The sequence below is a fragment of the Thermobia domestica genome, chromosome 3 (assembly GCF_964235325.1).
Source record: "Thermobia domestica chromosome 3, izTheDome1.hap1.1, whole genome shotgun sequence".
Classification (NCBI taxonomy): Eukaryota; Metazoa; Arthropoda; class Insecta; order Zygentoma; family Lepismatidae; genus Thermobia; species Thermobia domestica.
This window is the reverse complement of record NC_137456.1, coordinates 115,913,280-115,928,625: the sequence shown is the minus strand read 5'-3', so window position 1 is coordinate 115,928,625 and position 15,346 is coordinate 115,913,280. Positions and strand designations below refer to the sequence as shown.

The following is a 15,346-nucleotide window of genomic DNA, read 5'->3' as shown; positions in this document are numbered from 1 at the left end:
TAGTCGACACTTTTTTGCCTTTGAATTTTTAAATGTACTGATAGGAGATGTAACTATATGATTTGATAATACCAAAGTATGGAATTGTGTTATTTAGTGTCAAATTTTACATATCTATTTTGGGATTACATTCTTGTGGTTTTGAATTCTTATCAACAATGTATAGACCATGGGATCCATTCCATGACGGTTTCCGTTAACGCAACGCAAAGTCAGCGACTCAGTTTGCAATAATAGCCATGGTAGTTATAGCAAATTGAGTATTTCATTGTTTGCATTGCGTTTGTTAGCACTTAAAAAAAACAAACAGATGTATTCACTACTCCAAATGTTATAACTGATCCAAGTCCAATTTTCTTAGCTACTATGTCCTATCTTATTGTATATACAATAAATACTTGCGTTCTTCAATACACTTTTATTATTAATCTGTGCCCATTGCACTCTTTATTTATCACAATTCATCCTTATCCTGTCCACAGCTATTACATACTTAATATCCACAATATCTTCACAATAATTCATATCACAAACATCAACTTAAACATAAATCATAATTTTGTTTCTTATTTGCACAGACTAGGTCTTTTTACTACATATAGGATATACTCATATTTGTAAGCACTTACAGCCCATTTCTATTTCCAACAATTCTCCCCCCTGTACAAAATTAGAACGTACCAAAATAAACCAAATCATACAAAAAATGAGACAAACAGCATAAACTCAATCTGCACCTCATTCCAATTACAGAATCAATAGTACCGGTAATCAACCTAACATGTCCAGAAATGGTTCCTTCCTCAGACGAAACAGCAAAGAAACACTTGTGTTTGCTTGCCTTGCCTGAGTCAAATCATTTGGGACCCATCGATTTAACTTATAGTGATTCCCAAGTTAATGGAGGTGTTGCCGAATGGTTTCTCCACTCACACTGAATTGTAGTCCCAGTTCCTGGCATGTTTGGCCACTGTTCGTTTCAATTGCTGCCTGAAGATCTTCATTTTGTACATGTGTTGGTCTTCCAGCACGTGGTGCGTCTTCGAGTATTTCATCACCGTCCTTAAACTTGTTAAACCATCACTGCACTGTCCGCGCAGTCACGACACCCTCACCAAAAGCCTGGCATATCTTCCTTCCCGCTGCAGCGGCGTTTGACCCCAGTGTGAACTCGTACAGCATACACGCCCTCATGACGCTCTGTGGAGGCCCCATGCTCACTCTGTTCTTACGCAAGTTCACGATGTAACTGAACTGCCACAACCAGGTAGTATGTTGGATATACCCACACCAACAACTGATCTTCATCTTATCGCCATTCACATTCAACTTACAGTGTGAGGTGCAATTGAACACACACTTCCACAGAAAGCGCCAGACCTTTTTTGGTTACCTTTATAAACTTAGCAATTTGGTTTACTCTACACTCTCACAGGATTCCACAAGGAACCTCCTTTGACTCTTCACCAAAACGTTCTATTTCGTGGCTTGTATATTTAAATTGTACTAAATTTTTGACTTGTCTATGCAAATTAGATAATAGGCTTCTCTAACTTTTAAATTGTCCCACATTAAATCCTCTGAATTTGACAATTGACTCACATCTCTCTTCAAATTTGACAAGTTGCTGGATATTTTCGTTTTTCCCCGCTTAATATTTAACGGGAAGATCCTGCATTGTTGACCACTTAAAATTTGACAGGAATAGATTTTTGGCTTCAGTTTCAGAATTTAAAAGTTAGCTCACTCAAAATTTGACAGGAGTACATTTTTAGTCTTTATTTTAAGAATTTACGTTGGCATATTGTTGTTATCAATTTCCAAAATCCGTTGTTCGACTCAACTTACACCCTTACCAAAGTATGAAGGCGCTCAAAATTTTTGTAGTCGACACTTTTTTGCCTTTGAATTTTTAAATGTACTGATAGGAGATGTAACTATATGATTTGATAATACCAAAGTATGGAATTGTGTTATTTAGTGTCAAATTTTACATATCTATTTTGGGATTACATTCTTGTGGTTTTGAATTCTTATCAACAATGTATAGACCATGGGATCCATTCCATGACGGTTTCCGTTAACGCAACGCAAAGTCAGCGACTCAGTTTGCAATAATAGCCATGGTAGTTATAGCAAATTGAGTATTTCATTGTTTGCATTGCGTTTGTTAGCACTTAAAAAAAACAAACAGATGTATTCACTACTCCAAATGTTATAACTGATCCAAGTCCAATTTTCTTAGCTACTATGTCCTATCTTATTGTATATACAATAAATACTTGCGTTCTTCAATACACTTTTATTATTAATCTGTGCCCATTGCACTCTTTATTTATCACAATTCATCCTTATCCTGTCCACAGCTATTACATACTTAATATCCACAATATCTTCACAATAATTCATATCACAAACATCAACTTAAACATAAATCATAATTTTGTTTCTTATTTGCACAGACTAGGTCTTTTTACTACATATAGGATATACTCATATTTGTAAGCACTTACAGCCCATTTCTATTTCCAACAATTCTCCCCCCTGTACAAAATTAGAACGTACCAAAATAAACCAAATCATACAAAAAATGAGACAAACAGCATAAACTCAATCTGCACCTCATTCCAATTACAGAATCAATAGTACCGGTAATCAACCTAACCTAACAAACTAATGAGTCAATATTTTTACCGAACCTTCTCCACAGTCTATTTAACAATGAATCAGAAACTCTTATGACCTGGAAGCCTCTTTCAATCTATTATCCAAATGCATATACCAGGTTGCTACCTTATTATCTAAATTCCCAATCTTCAATGTATTTATATCCAAGTTTTTCTTTATTTTTCCTATATCAACGTGCACGTGTTTTAATACTTCCTCACGCTTTTTCAATTCTCCAAGAACTAACTTCTCCAATATATCATAACGTTTTTTAAGTTGATCTAGATCATTATCCCTCTTTTTTAATTCTTCTGTCAAATCGTGCAGCCATTCGACTTTACCCGTAGCACTGCTCTGTTCCAAAATTTTGGGTTCTTTTTCTTCTTTCAAATCCTCTTCAATTTTTTCGCCGGTTTCTTTCACTATTTCTTCTACCGTATTCTTGCTTGTAATAACTTCCGATGAACTTGACTTGCTATCGGCAAAAGTACTTGTGTTTTTGTCTTCTAGAACTTTCTTACTCTTTTTCCCTTTCCTTTTGTTTTTATTACCATACGTTATCATATGCCCATCGTTGTCGTGCACTTCAGTATCTTCCTTAGACACACACTCAGCAATTACTTTTGGATTATTGTTTATTTTCTGCTTGTCTTGATTGTGATTTACCACTGTACTGCTCTGTTCGAAGCTTTTATTCTTATTCTGTACTGCTGCGTCAATTACACCCAAATCTTGTATAGACTGGTCTGTTGTTGGTTGTGCATCTACATCATTCTCGTTTGAGATCAACGAACTGTTACAATTTACATTTGCATTTCGCAACGGACTGATAGACTTGATGACCGTACTACTTGTTTGATCACTACCATTATCATTACCTTGCACTAATTTTGTTTGCGGTTGTTCTATAGGCTGAACATTATTTGAAATCTTTTTATGTCTGCATGCGTAGGCGAAATGATTCATTGCATTGCAAGAAAAACATTGCTTTCTATATGCCGGACAGTTCTTAAACTCATGATATTTCTTACACCTTCCGCAAGGAAACTTATATTTTTTTATATTTAGACCGATATGAACACCGGTTACAAACAGCTGGTAACTTATGCTGGCTATTTTGTGTTTGGTAGGCATAAACCTGAACGTTCGCACTCTCCGTATCACAAGCTAGCTGTACTGCTTGCGGAAACGACAAATTATCTGTAGACAGTAAAGCATTTCGTATTTGATTGCTAGATAATCCAAAAATTAATTGGTTACATAAAGCAAGTTCTTCAAATTGTTCGAATGCACAAGTTGAAACAGCGTTCTGAAGATCTGTAATAAACTGTACAACACTTTGCTGGTTTTGTTGCTTCATCGAATGAAATTTGAAACGATATGCCCATTTGCTGCACTTCATGTCTGAGTTACTCATGACTACCTTATCACTTTGATCTTGCTTCAAACCTGAAAAAGTTGCCATAATATTTATATATGGAAGCGTTGTTCAAAATCGACTGCGCCAATTGTTAGCACTTAAAAAAACAAACAGATGTATTCACTACTCCAAATGTTATAACTGATCCAAGTCCAATTTTCTTAGCTACTATGTCCTATCTTATTGTATATACAATAAATACTTGCGTTCTTCAATACACCTTTATTATTAATCTGTGCCCATTGCACTCTTTATTTATCACAATTCATCCTTATCCTGTCCACAGCTATTACATACTTAATATCCACAATATCTTCACAATAATTCATATCACAAACATCAACTTAAACATACATCATAATTCTGTTTCTTATTTGCACAGACTAGGTCTTTTTACTACATATAGGATATACTCATATTTGTAAGCACTTACAGCCCATTTCTATTTCCAACAGCGTTATGCTCAACCTTTTCTCCCAAGTACCGGTACGTTATTTCTGTTTTGTGTAGAGGAGGAACTGTGCAACTTCTAATTCTGCTTTGAGAACCTGGGTTACAGATTTCCAAAAATGTTAGACGTGCATTGATGACGAACTTCCCTCCGTACTCTTACAATAATATTGACTCAGTGAACATTGATATCATTCATGATATAGTGTTGCAGAATCCAACACCTTTGATGTGTTATAGAAACACTGGCATTTCGTGTAAGAGGTTATAACACCCTCTACGAAATACTGAGCACACAAATCTTAGGCAGAACATGGAAATATCAGCGATACAGGTTTCCATATGTCTGAATGCTGAACACAATCAGCAGCGAGTGAAGTATTCTTTCCAGCAATACTTCTTCCCCTCTCCCCTCAGATTTGGAACATCGCCCAATGCCGGAGCTAAGATATATCAAATAGTGTCCAAGTGTACTCATTTTGATTTATCGCTAGACAAACTTTTCTATAGGAGAACGTGAATAAGTGCTCGCTTGTAAGCACATTATTTATCTTTATGAAGACGATACAAGCAGGTTCTAAAAAAATTCAAGAGATTACTTACACCTACCACTTTGAATCTGAGACAGAATAAATTTAAAAGCGGTAGAAAACATATCTCATCTCCATTCCCAAAATAGTCATATGGGATCGTTCGCAGTAAGTTGATGGCCAGAGTTTTATGTAACTCTGAAGGCATTCTAATAATAGGGTTTATAGCAAAGTGATGATATTGAATGGAAAGTTGTCTAAAATCGTTCTGATGCACCAAGACATCATAAAGTTTATAAGTGTAATAACAAACTGCGAAGAAATAAAAATGTTCTCACCGAATTTAGTACCTTCTAAGTATTTTTTCTGTTCTCAGCTTAATAATAATAAAAAAATTACATTATAGTAGTGATGAAGGATTTAGTAGGGCTGATAGTGATTTCCTTTACACTAGAACTCCGGATTTATTTTCAGGTTTACGGAAATCTTATGGATCGATGTAAGAAGTGATTTGCACAAAAAAGGAATCATATTGGGATATATATAAAAAAGGTTTTACGCCTGTTCAACTTCTTATTTTTCGATAGGTTAGAAAATTATCAAGCAGTCCCGTGTAATGCATACACTATAAAACTACGACAAGAATAACTGAAAAGTAAAATATATATATATAACCATCAAGTTGGATTCAAACCAGGTTCCAAAGTATTGAAACTGTACGAAAAGAAACAACATGCATGGCTATCGAGACAACTACAAAGTTTGTATGGATAGATAACTGACTTCTTCACAATTCTTCTTGCTTTTTTTTTTTTTTTTTTTTTTTTTTTTTAGATTTTTGTGGTCGAAAAGTGTTGTAGGTAAAACAAAGTTTTCTGCATTTGCCAAGATACTATTTTGTTCTAAACGTATCATTAAGCAACAAAAGAAAAGCGGAACATTTCAAACAGCAAATTATGGGCTGTGTTTGAAACTCCCGTTTCTTTTATGACTTTCCCTGTTATTACTTCAAATGCGTTGTTCCAAACTAACAATTTTAAGGCACTTAGAAGATTCAGGTACGCAATTATATTTTGGAGAAGTACGTATAATTTCACATACTTCTTTTTGGGTATACATTTAATAAGTTGCAGCGTTATTTGTTTGTTACAGCGATAATTGTGGTCGAAGTCTGTCAGTAGGATATTGAATATTTGCAGCTCAAAGGTTTGATTTGAAAGAAAAAAGAAGCAAAATTAATTATAGTTGTATCTTGTGTCTTTCTTATCTTTCGCAGTCCGATTCTCTAGAATTGTATGATTTTGATGATACTCCAAATAGTGTACCTAATGTTTGTCAAAAATTCTCAGAGACTCCATTTTCTTAACGTTACACGGTAAAAAAAAAAAAAACATGACATGACGCAATATCATGCAGAGTGTTCCATGTTTCAAATAAAAAGAATTTCCCAGGAATACTTAGCGTCACTACTTTACCACGCTTTTTATTATATCTATTGATAAGAATGAGCACATGGAAGGTCCAGACCTAATATTTCCTAATTGGAAAAACAGGATCTCTGTAGACAGGAAGGACTCTGTATAGAAATATTCCACTGACATTCAAGAACCAATTTAACTTGGAATGAATACTAAAGGCTAACTACAAAGAAGGCTTTCTTTTTAAGTTTTACATCAGGGCTGATATAAAATATGTTGCAAAACTTTTTTCTTTCTTTCTTTCTTTTTTTTGAAAGGGAAGAAGTTTTCCTCTCCTGGTTCTGGTTTGAAATCTTTTCATTCGTTAAGAGAGTGTTACTTGCTCTTTCCTCTCACTGTTCCCAATAATTAAACAAAAATTAAACTGTAAAACAATAACTCAGTAACTTTGATCAAAGTATGATAACTCTTTGAAGTAAGGAAGCACATGTATCTACTACTATCACACTTGCTTACAAAGTTAAGCGAGTATTAAAAATCACATAAATATTGGTAAAGTATATAATTATATGTAAGTTGACTGGTGTTTTCGATGTGGATTCATTTATGCTGTGGTTCTAATATGTGAATCCATTATACTCCAAAATGTATTTTTGTTTATCGAATTTTATCATATAAAAAGTACATGTTTTTGTGTTTTTTAAAATTTTATTTAGTGAGCCTTGCCATAACTAAATGCCTTATGGGGCGTTTACACTTAGTCGATTTGCGTTCGATTCAGTTGAATTGACGTCACTTTCAACTTAATCGACCGTGTAAACGGGACTTCAACTTAATCGCTTGTTGATCGAAGGCGACTAATCGACTGGCAACTGAATTAAAAGACGTTCTATTTTCTGTGGTTGAAATAATTGAACACATCCATCAATCTGATTCGGCCTAGTTGCTTTGATTTAGTGGCAAATGCAACTAGTCGATTTAGTCGTGCGACTGAATCGACTAAGTGTAAACGCCCCATTAGTAGTCTCTTCTTCTTTCAATTAAAAAAATCTGTAAAAGAAACAAAAATGAAATAATAAATCTACTTGCTGTTCAACTAGCTTTATTATATTATAAAAAGTATTTATTAACTTCATTCTAATTTTCTCTTAAGTAAATTTTGTCTTAAGTAGAAAATAAACATCTTCGTAATTCTTTCTTCCATTTTTGAAAAAACATCTTTCTCTAACATGTAAGAGAAAGTAAAAGTAAAGAATATTAATATTAAATCTATTTGCTATTCAACGAGTTTTATTATATTGAAGAAAATTATTTGTTTACATTATTCTAAATTTTGTTTTATGTTCTAAGTACACATCTTAGTAAATTTTTAAGAAGCAGCAAAATTGTTGAAGAATAAAGCTGTTAATAGTTTTGGTCATAATTTAATTTAAATGTGTTTTTATATTTGCGTTAATGAGTTCTTATATACACGCTTTTGTTTTCATAAATAGCACAACTTCTACAGTATGCCTCAATTTTCCCTTTCTAAGAACTCTCTCGCAGCTACAAGATTAGCAATATTCTAAGTTTTAGGTCTCACGATTATGCCGGCTAGGCTGAAGGAGACGGTGATGATGAGAAATGAATGAAATGGTGGAATGAAGAAAATGGGAAGAAACGGGAGAACCTCGGGAAAACCTACGGACACGGTGTTCGTCCACCACAAAGCCCACTTGATACTAGCTGGGATCTAACCAAGGACCCCATGCAACAGAGGCGAACGCTCTACCACTGAAACTACCGCGTCCCCGGCTACAAGATTAGAATTGTCGCGTTTAGTATATAAGAAATGCTCTAATCCCGATTAGATATTATATGGTCTAGTGTTGTAAAGGGACGTAAGATTCCAAAGAAACGAGCAATGACTGCTCTGGATTCTCACATATTGAAAGGACTTCAGAGTAACATAGTGGAAAATTGGTCAAAGTTCGTTGAAATTGGCGGTGGATCTTATAGCGCATTTTTCATTAATGTGCTGTTTATCTGTTTACAAATTGGACCTAGAACTTAAAGGCATTCTAATAGGTGAAACTACGTAGCATAATTTTCCTTAATTCGGAGTAAAGGAGATCCGTTTGCGCAGTACCCAAAGTGTAATTTACACTTATGAAAACTGTATGTAAATAAATCTTGTTTTGAAAATTGTTGATAAATTTGCTATACCAAAATATGATCTTCCTGCACTGCACTTTGAGCTGAAAAGTTATTTATTATTATTATTATTATTATTATTATTATTATTATTATTATTATTATTATTATTATTATTATTATTATTACGTGACTTATTTCGCATGAGAACTAACAGTCTCTATTTTCTTTCTCCTTTCAGCTCCGAGCTGTTTTCAAATGCTGGAACGATTGTAAATTTCCGAGTGTTGCCACAACATATAAGACGATATAAGTGTAATTGGTGTCCCAGGGCCTTTTATCAACGTAACGACCTGACAAGGCATCTTCTTATTCATACGGGTGAAAAGCCATACGCCTGCTCAGTATGTTGCAAAAGGTTCAATCGGAAGGGGAATTTGAAGAGTCATATGTTGGTTCATCGAGAGAGGGGTACGGAGTTGTATTGTGTTCATTGTAGTAGAACCTTTCGGTCTCAACAAAAATTAGATGAACATAAAACTCGTTATCAGCTAAATGAATGAGTGTATACATTTCTATAATCTTTTGTATTCTGTTACTTTGCGTGTGTGTGTGTGTGTGTGTGTGTGTATTCGTTTGTTTGTTTAATTGCTTTTGTTTGTTAGAGATAAATCTTCCAACTTCAATTTCCCGAGCTTCCATACTATCTGGAGCCCTAAAACTTTGTACAAATACCGATGACAGTGCAATATTTTCATTCTGCCGTTTTACCCAAAAGTTAATATTCTATTCGCTCAAAAAAAAATCATATCTAGGAACTTAGAGTTTACGCACTTTCACAGTAATTACAGAGCTTTGAAATTCTGTACAGGTACGCGAATTCGATGACAATAAAATATTTCTAAATATTTCCACTGAAGCGTATCATTTTACTGTAAAATTAAATAAGTTATTCCAGTTAAACTCTAATTACCCGTACTAATGAGTTATGATCACAATATGCGGATATCTAGAAAACCGAATAATTGAGTTAATCAACAAAAATGTTATGTTGTGAAATAAGAATGTCTCGGAAATCACTTTTGTTGACATAAAGGTAGGTTAATGCATATGTTGAAAATAATATTAACTTTTCTAGAATTGAGAAAAAACTCTCTCTAAGAAAATAGGACCTCGAAAGTGTCAATTCATCATAAAGTTTAACGTATAAATAAAAACTATTACGAACAAATACTTACAGGTCACATTTCAATAAGTTTTTTAAATATAATTCTTTTAGTTCTTGATATGGATAACGATATTTGGTGATCTGATGTCTCGAGCTCGGGTAATTGGAGTTATACTGTAATTGTTCTCACTAACTATACAGTATTTCCTATTTCGTTATGTAAACAATATTGCTGTAGAGTTGGCATGTACAGATAACATCTCGAGATCGTGATTTAGCTTTGTTACGATAGGCTTCAAGCACTAATTGAATATGAAAACATGTAATAAGGTAAAAATATAATAACTCAAAAAGTATAAAACAATGCATTTATCAAATACACTACAAAGAAGGAATTAATGGTCTTTGTCAGCTAAATGAAGATTTTTAACACTTTAAATACGCTGTGGTATATAAACACAGCCGCCATTTCGTTGTGGACAGTGTCGTATATAAACACAACATATGGACGGAGATGACGGATGTGGTTTATAAGCCTCATTTGCGTTTATTTCGTGAAATATATCGATCAATATCCAATCGTAGGCTTCAATGGCTTTTAGGGCGCACATGTTTTTTGCGTCTCTGAAGAAAGACTGATGTCCATGATAACCATTTAAAAAGTTTTATGTGACGTCCCTAATATGCATAAAAAATTTGGTTCTTAACCTTACCAAGATCGCCCAATGTTTTTAGTCTTACTGCATTTTTCATTATACTCACCAAAACAATATTTTTTCTTTATATTGTATTTTATAAAAGTATTGTTTTATTTTTTCAAAATCTAAATTTTAAAATCATTCATGTTATATAATCAGAGGTAATCTAGCTAATTTTATAATTTGTTTCACTGCTTATGAGGTACGTGAGCTGTGGTGCATCACTATTATCACTATAACTACTTTACTATCACACGAAGATTATTCCCGCAACGAAGCTTCAATATATTATTCCAAAATTTCTTCGTTTTGACGTATAATTTGACTTGTTTAATATCATGCATTAAGTACATGCTCCTTTCTCTTGTATCATTTACTATTCCTTCTACAACATCTAATAGATGTGCCTCCTACGTTCGTTTTCCAGTGGGAGAGCACTAAAATTTGATCGCATTATAACTACCTTAAACTGTCGATCTTCTGTCTAGCCTCAATCCTGGAAAGGAACGCTAAAATTCCTACAAACAAGTCATCAAGTGTCTTTTCTGAAATCGTCTTGATTATTTTTGTTTTCTCTTTCTAATCTTTTTTAGTATTGTTCTATCCTGGTCTTTTTGATCATATTTTATCATTAGCTGTTCCTCCCAGATCACTGACTTCTGTGTGTACCAATCCAACGTTTCTAGTTGTTTTTCATAACTTTAGAATTGTTGTTCTCTTCTGATTTTCCGTAACATTTCCTCATTGGCTGTTCTCATCAATACGACATTTCGAATGCCTCTTTTCGTTTATCACAATAAATTTCACTTCTGTACTCCACCACGATGCAATATTCTATACGAAATATTTTACGAGCTGAGAAACTCTTGAATTGTAAATTGCTTAGTTCCAATCGTCATTGCTTTCGTCTTTCTCACATTTGTTTTCATCTTGCGTTCTTAGCAACTGTACTATCTATCTATTAAAATGCTACAATAGCAACAAAAGCCTTTTTTTTATGCTAGCACGAGGCTAGCTATCTCTGAGAGGGCTACACCCTCTTTCAAGAGAAGATTTAACGGAAAAATAGGATTAGGGTAATGGTGGTTGATCTAAGTGAAGGTAATTTATTTATTTATTTACTTTATTAACTTTATTATATCATTGTGTAAGCCATTATGATCTTTGCGAGCATAATCATTAGGATGTGAGGAGGAAAACTATATATAGATATAACTTAACTAAGACATATAAATTCCATAGTACAAAATGATAAAACAAAAATATGAATGATACACCCTCCATTCCAAAAGAAACCGAACGTTTTAAAAAAAACAAAAAAGCAATGTACATTTTGGAACAAATCATTTTTATTAATCAATGTATTCCCCTTCTGCATCGATACACATATTTGCACGCTCCAACAAGTTGTCAAACGACTTCTCCATGTCCTTTATTGGAATGGTCTTTAGGACGGCGGTCGTCGCCTTCTCAATGGCATCAATCGATGCGTGCCACTTTCCTTTCATCGCCAAATGCAGTTTCGGGAACAGATGGAAATCGCACGGAGCGAGATCTGGTGAATAGGGCGGATGATGCAACCGAATAATGTGATTTTTGACCAAAAATTCAGTTACAAATCGCGAACGATGTGATGGTGCATTATCGTCCAAAAGGGTCCAACTGCCGATTTCGCGATATTCGGGCCGAATACGACGAATTCTTGCCAGCAAACGCTTCATGACGCCCAAGTAAAACTCTCCAGTGACTGTCTGGCCGGGCTGAACAAATTCTTTGTGGATAATTCCTTTTGAATCGTAAAAACAAATCAGCATCACCTTAACTTTTGACTTCACCAAGCGACTTTTTTTGGGTGTTCCTTCATCCGGCGGTCTCCATTCAGCACTTTGCCGCTTTGTTTCGGGCTCATATTCAAAACACCACGTCTCGTCACCAGTTACAATCGATTTCAAGAAGTTTCGATCCTGCCGAGCACTTTTAACGATGTCTTTGCAATGCGCAATTCGATCAACTGTTTGGTCTTCGGTGAGTTTGTGTGGTACAAACCGCGAATTAACCTTCTTAAGGCCCAAAACTTCGGTCAAAATGCGGTATGCGGTTGTTTGAGGAATGCCTAATTCCATTTCAATAACTTTCACCGACGATTTTTTGTTATGTTTGATGAATTCACGCACTTTTTCGATGTTTTCTTCCGATAATCCGGTTCTGGGACGGCCTGATCTTTTGTCATCATCCAGCGTCTCTCTACCCGATTTGAATCGCCTGAACCACTCGTAAACTTGCGTACGGGATAGACACTCATCACCATATGCATTTTGTAGCATTTGGTGCGTTTCACTAAAAGTTTTACCCAGTTTAACACAAAACTCAATTGCAGCTCGTTGTTTGAAACTCATTTTCCGGCGGCCGATGTACACAACACACTGACAGTTGAAACGCAATAACTTTGTTGCCATGCATCCAAATGTCATGACATTTATACCAGTTGTCAATGAGGGACTACGCCATCTACCGGTAAAATATTACAACAGATGGCACTAGTGGTACTATTTGTTTTCAAAAGTTCGGTTTCTTTTGGAATGGAGGGTGTAGATAACAAATATACATATATATAATAGTAGAAAATGGAAATATATTAAGATATCGGTATGGAGATGCAGATATAGATCATGGGTGACAAATGGACAGAGTGGCAGAAAAAAGGATGTGCATAACCTTTATGTGATGTTATGATAAATATTTATATACCTAGGTAGTGAAAAAAGAATGAGCGTGAAAGATGAGATGAGGTGCAAGCACAAGACAACACGAGGGAGATGTTAGGAAAACAAATGCAGTTATCTTCTGCCTAGGGGTGACGCTAGGCTAATGAAGACAGGAGAAGCCCTGTTAGTTACAAGGGGATTCACTGTGCAATATATGAAGGAAAAACATGAAGTAGATGAGCATGCAGACGATAATCTTCCAGAAGTGTGAGGTCTAGGTGATCAGGGGGAAGGGAGTAGCAATAAAGGGTAAAAAGTAAATGTAATGGTGTGTAATAATATCGGGGCCGGGTGGGATGGAGTGCGAGATGGTGCATAGTGGCAAGAAGAAGAGGATGATGTTGAGTATAACGTGTGGTGATAAATCTTTGACGGAGTGTCTCCAGGTGAAATTTGAGAATAGGAAATGTGATGAGTGAATACAGGTCACGAGTAGGACTAGGTAGAAATATGCGAAAGGCAAGACGGAAGGCATTCCATTCGAAAATAACAAGTTGCTTGTAATAGAATAGTGGATCAGAGATCCAAGTGGGAAAACCATATGTGATGACTGATCGGAGAAAAACTTTGTAAGTATTAAGGATTATACCGGGAGATAGGCCCTAGGTGGTGCCGGTGAGACGTTTCAATAAATTAAGTCTATTGCGTACTTTGGTTGTCACTGATTTGAGATGCCGGGTCCAAGTCAGACGATGGTCAAAAACTATCCCAAAATACGTTACTGTTTTGGAAGGCCGGGAATCTGGTTAACTGTAAGGGAGAGTAAAGAAGGATTTCGATGGACTTTGGTGCATTTGCGTGGCGGGATAAAAACTATAGTTTGGGTTTTGGCAGCATTGATTGTCAAATTCCATTTGCGACACCAGGCTATGAAGCGGTTATAGAGATGCCACATTGATTTGATACTTAGTCTTCCTTCCCAAGCGCTGCTATCGGCTGAAGGAATTACACTCTCTTTCGTCATCCGTAGAGCAATGTTGCCGCACTTCGGAACGCGAATCTTGCTGTTAGTACAGAACGTGCGAATTCTATACGATAGTTTCTTGTTTTTAAATCTGGCAATAGTGTAGACGACTGCAAGGTTCTCTCGCTCAACAACAACTCAACCCTTATTGGCTCAACGCGTGGGTGTGTCGAGGGTGTGAGCTTTAGTTCGCATTTTTGCCACGGCTCAAGATATATTGGCAGCATAATAATACCTTCGTGAAGGCAGACATTGATTTGTTGGATAGTTTGGCAGAGTGCCAGAAAAGCTGAGTCGTCGGCATATTGTAACAGGTGAACATTGGGAAGTAATTCGGGAAAGTCTGCGACAAAGAGAACATACAATAAAGGCGATAAGACAGATCCTTGTGACACACCGCACAGTAGAAAGATAGAATGAGGTAGTGCATCATTGATAGCAACATAAGACAAACGACAGACGAGAAAATGATAGATGAGGCGGATGATTGTGATAGGAAGCTTGAGTTTAAGTAGTTTGTAGATAAGAGCCAAATGCCAAACTTTATCAAAGGCTTTTTCTAGATCAAAGAGAACTAGACATGACGGTTGAACGGAGTTATAATGATTGGTAATAAGTGTCGAAAGAAGGAGCAATTGGTCATTTATGGAATACGATGGTCGAAATCCAGCCTGATGAGAGGGAATAATGTTTTGATCTGTTCGAAAATCTTGCTGAATGTGGAGGTTAACTGAATCGGTCTGTAGGATGAAATTTCGGAGGTGGTTTATTCGGCTTTGGAAACATAAGGGTTTTTGATACCTTCCAATCTATCGGAAAAACCAATGCGAAGTATGAAGGTGTATATCAGTGATAGAAGCATGAGTAGTATGATGGGGCTTTCATTAATATGTCGATAGGTGGTACGATCGAATCCTGGAGCTGTGTTGCGTTTTCGCCGGACAACAGAAGTAATTTCTTCGACTGTAATCGGAATAGTGAGAACATGTTCAGGAAGTCTATGAGTCACAGCAGGTTGAAGGGATTTAGATTGAGTATTTACTGCATCAGCTAGGTGATGGTGGAAACTATGATCAGATGGAGATGGTGTAAAGATAACTTGAAGATGATTGGCGAAAGCGTTCGCTTTATCC

The 15,346-nt window shown here is 35.6% G+C and overlaps 1 protein-coding gene across 2 annotated transcripts in view; it reads left to right on the top strand.

Moving 5' to 3' along the window:
* Positions 1 to 15,346, top strand: part of LOC145680674 (uncharacterized) — a 573,261-nt gene that overhangs the window by 319,102 nt on the left and 238,813 nt on the right. Inside the window, exon 4 of one of the 2 annotated variants that reach the window (XM_081751520.1) lies at positions 8,860 to 9,497. The exons of the other annotated variant lie outside the window; for it this stretch is intronic. Coding sequence (XP_081607646.1) covers positions 8,860 to 9,181 — 322 coding nt within the window. The 3' untranslated portion in view covers positions 9,182 to 9,497. Of the gene's footprint in view, positions 1 to 8,859; positions 9,498 to 15,346 lie in introns of those variants that run through there. 2 annotated transcript variants of the gene reach the window in all.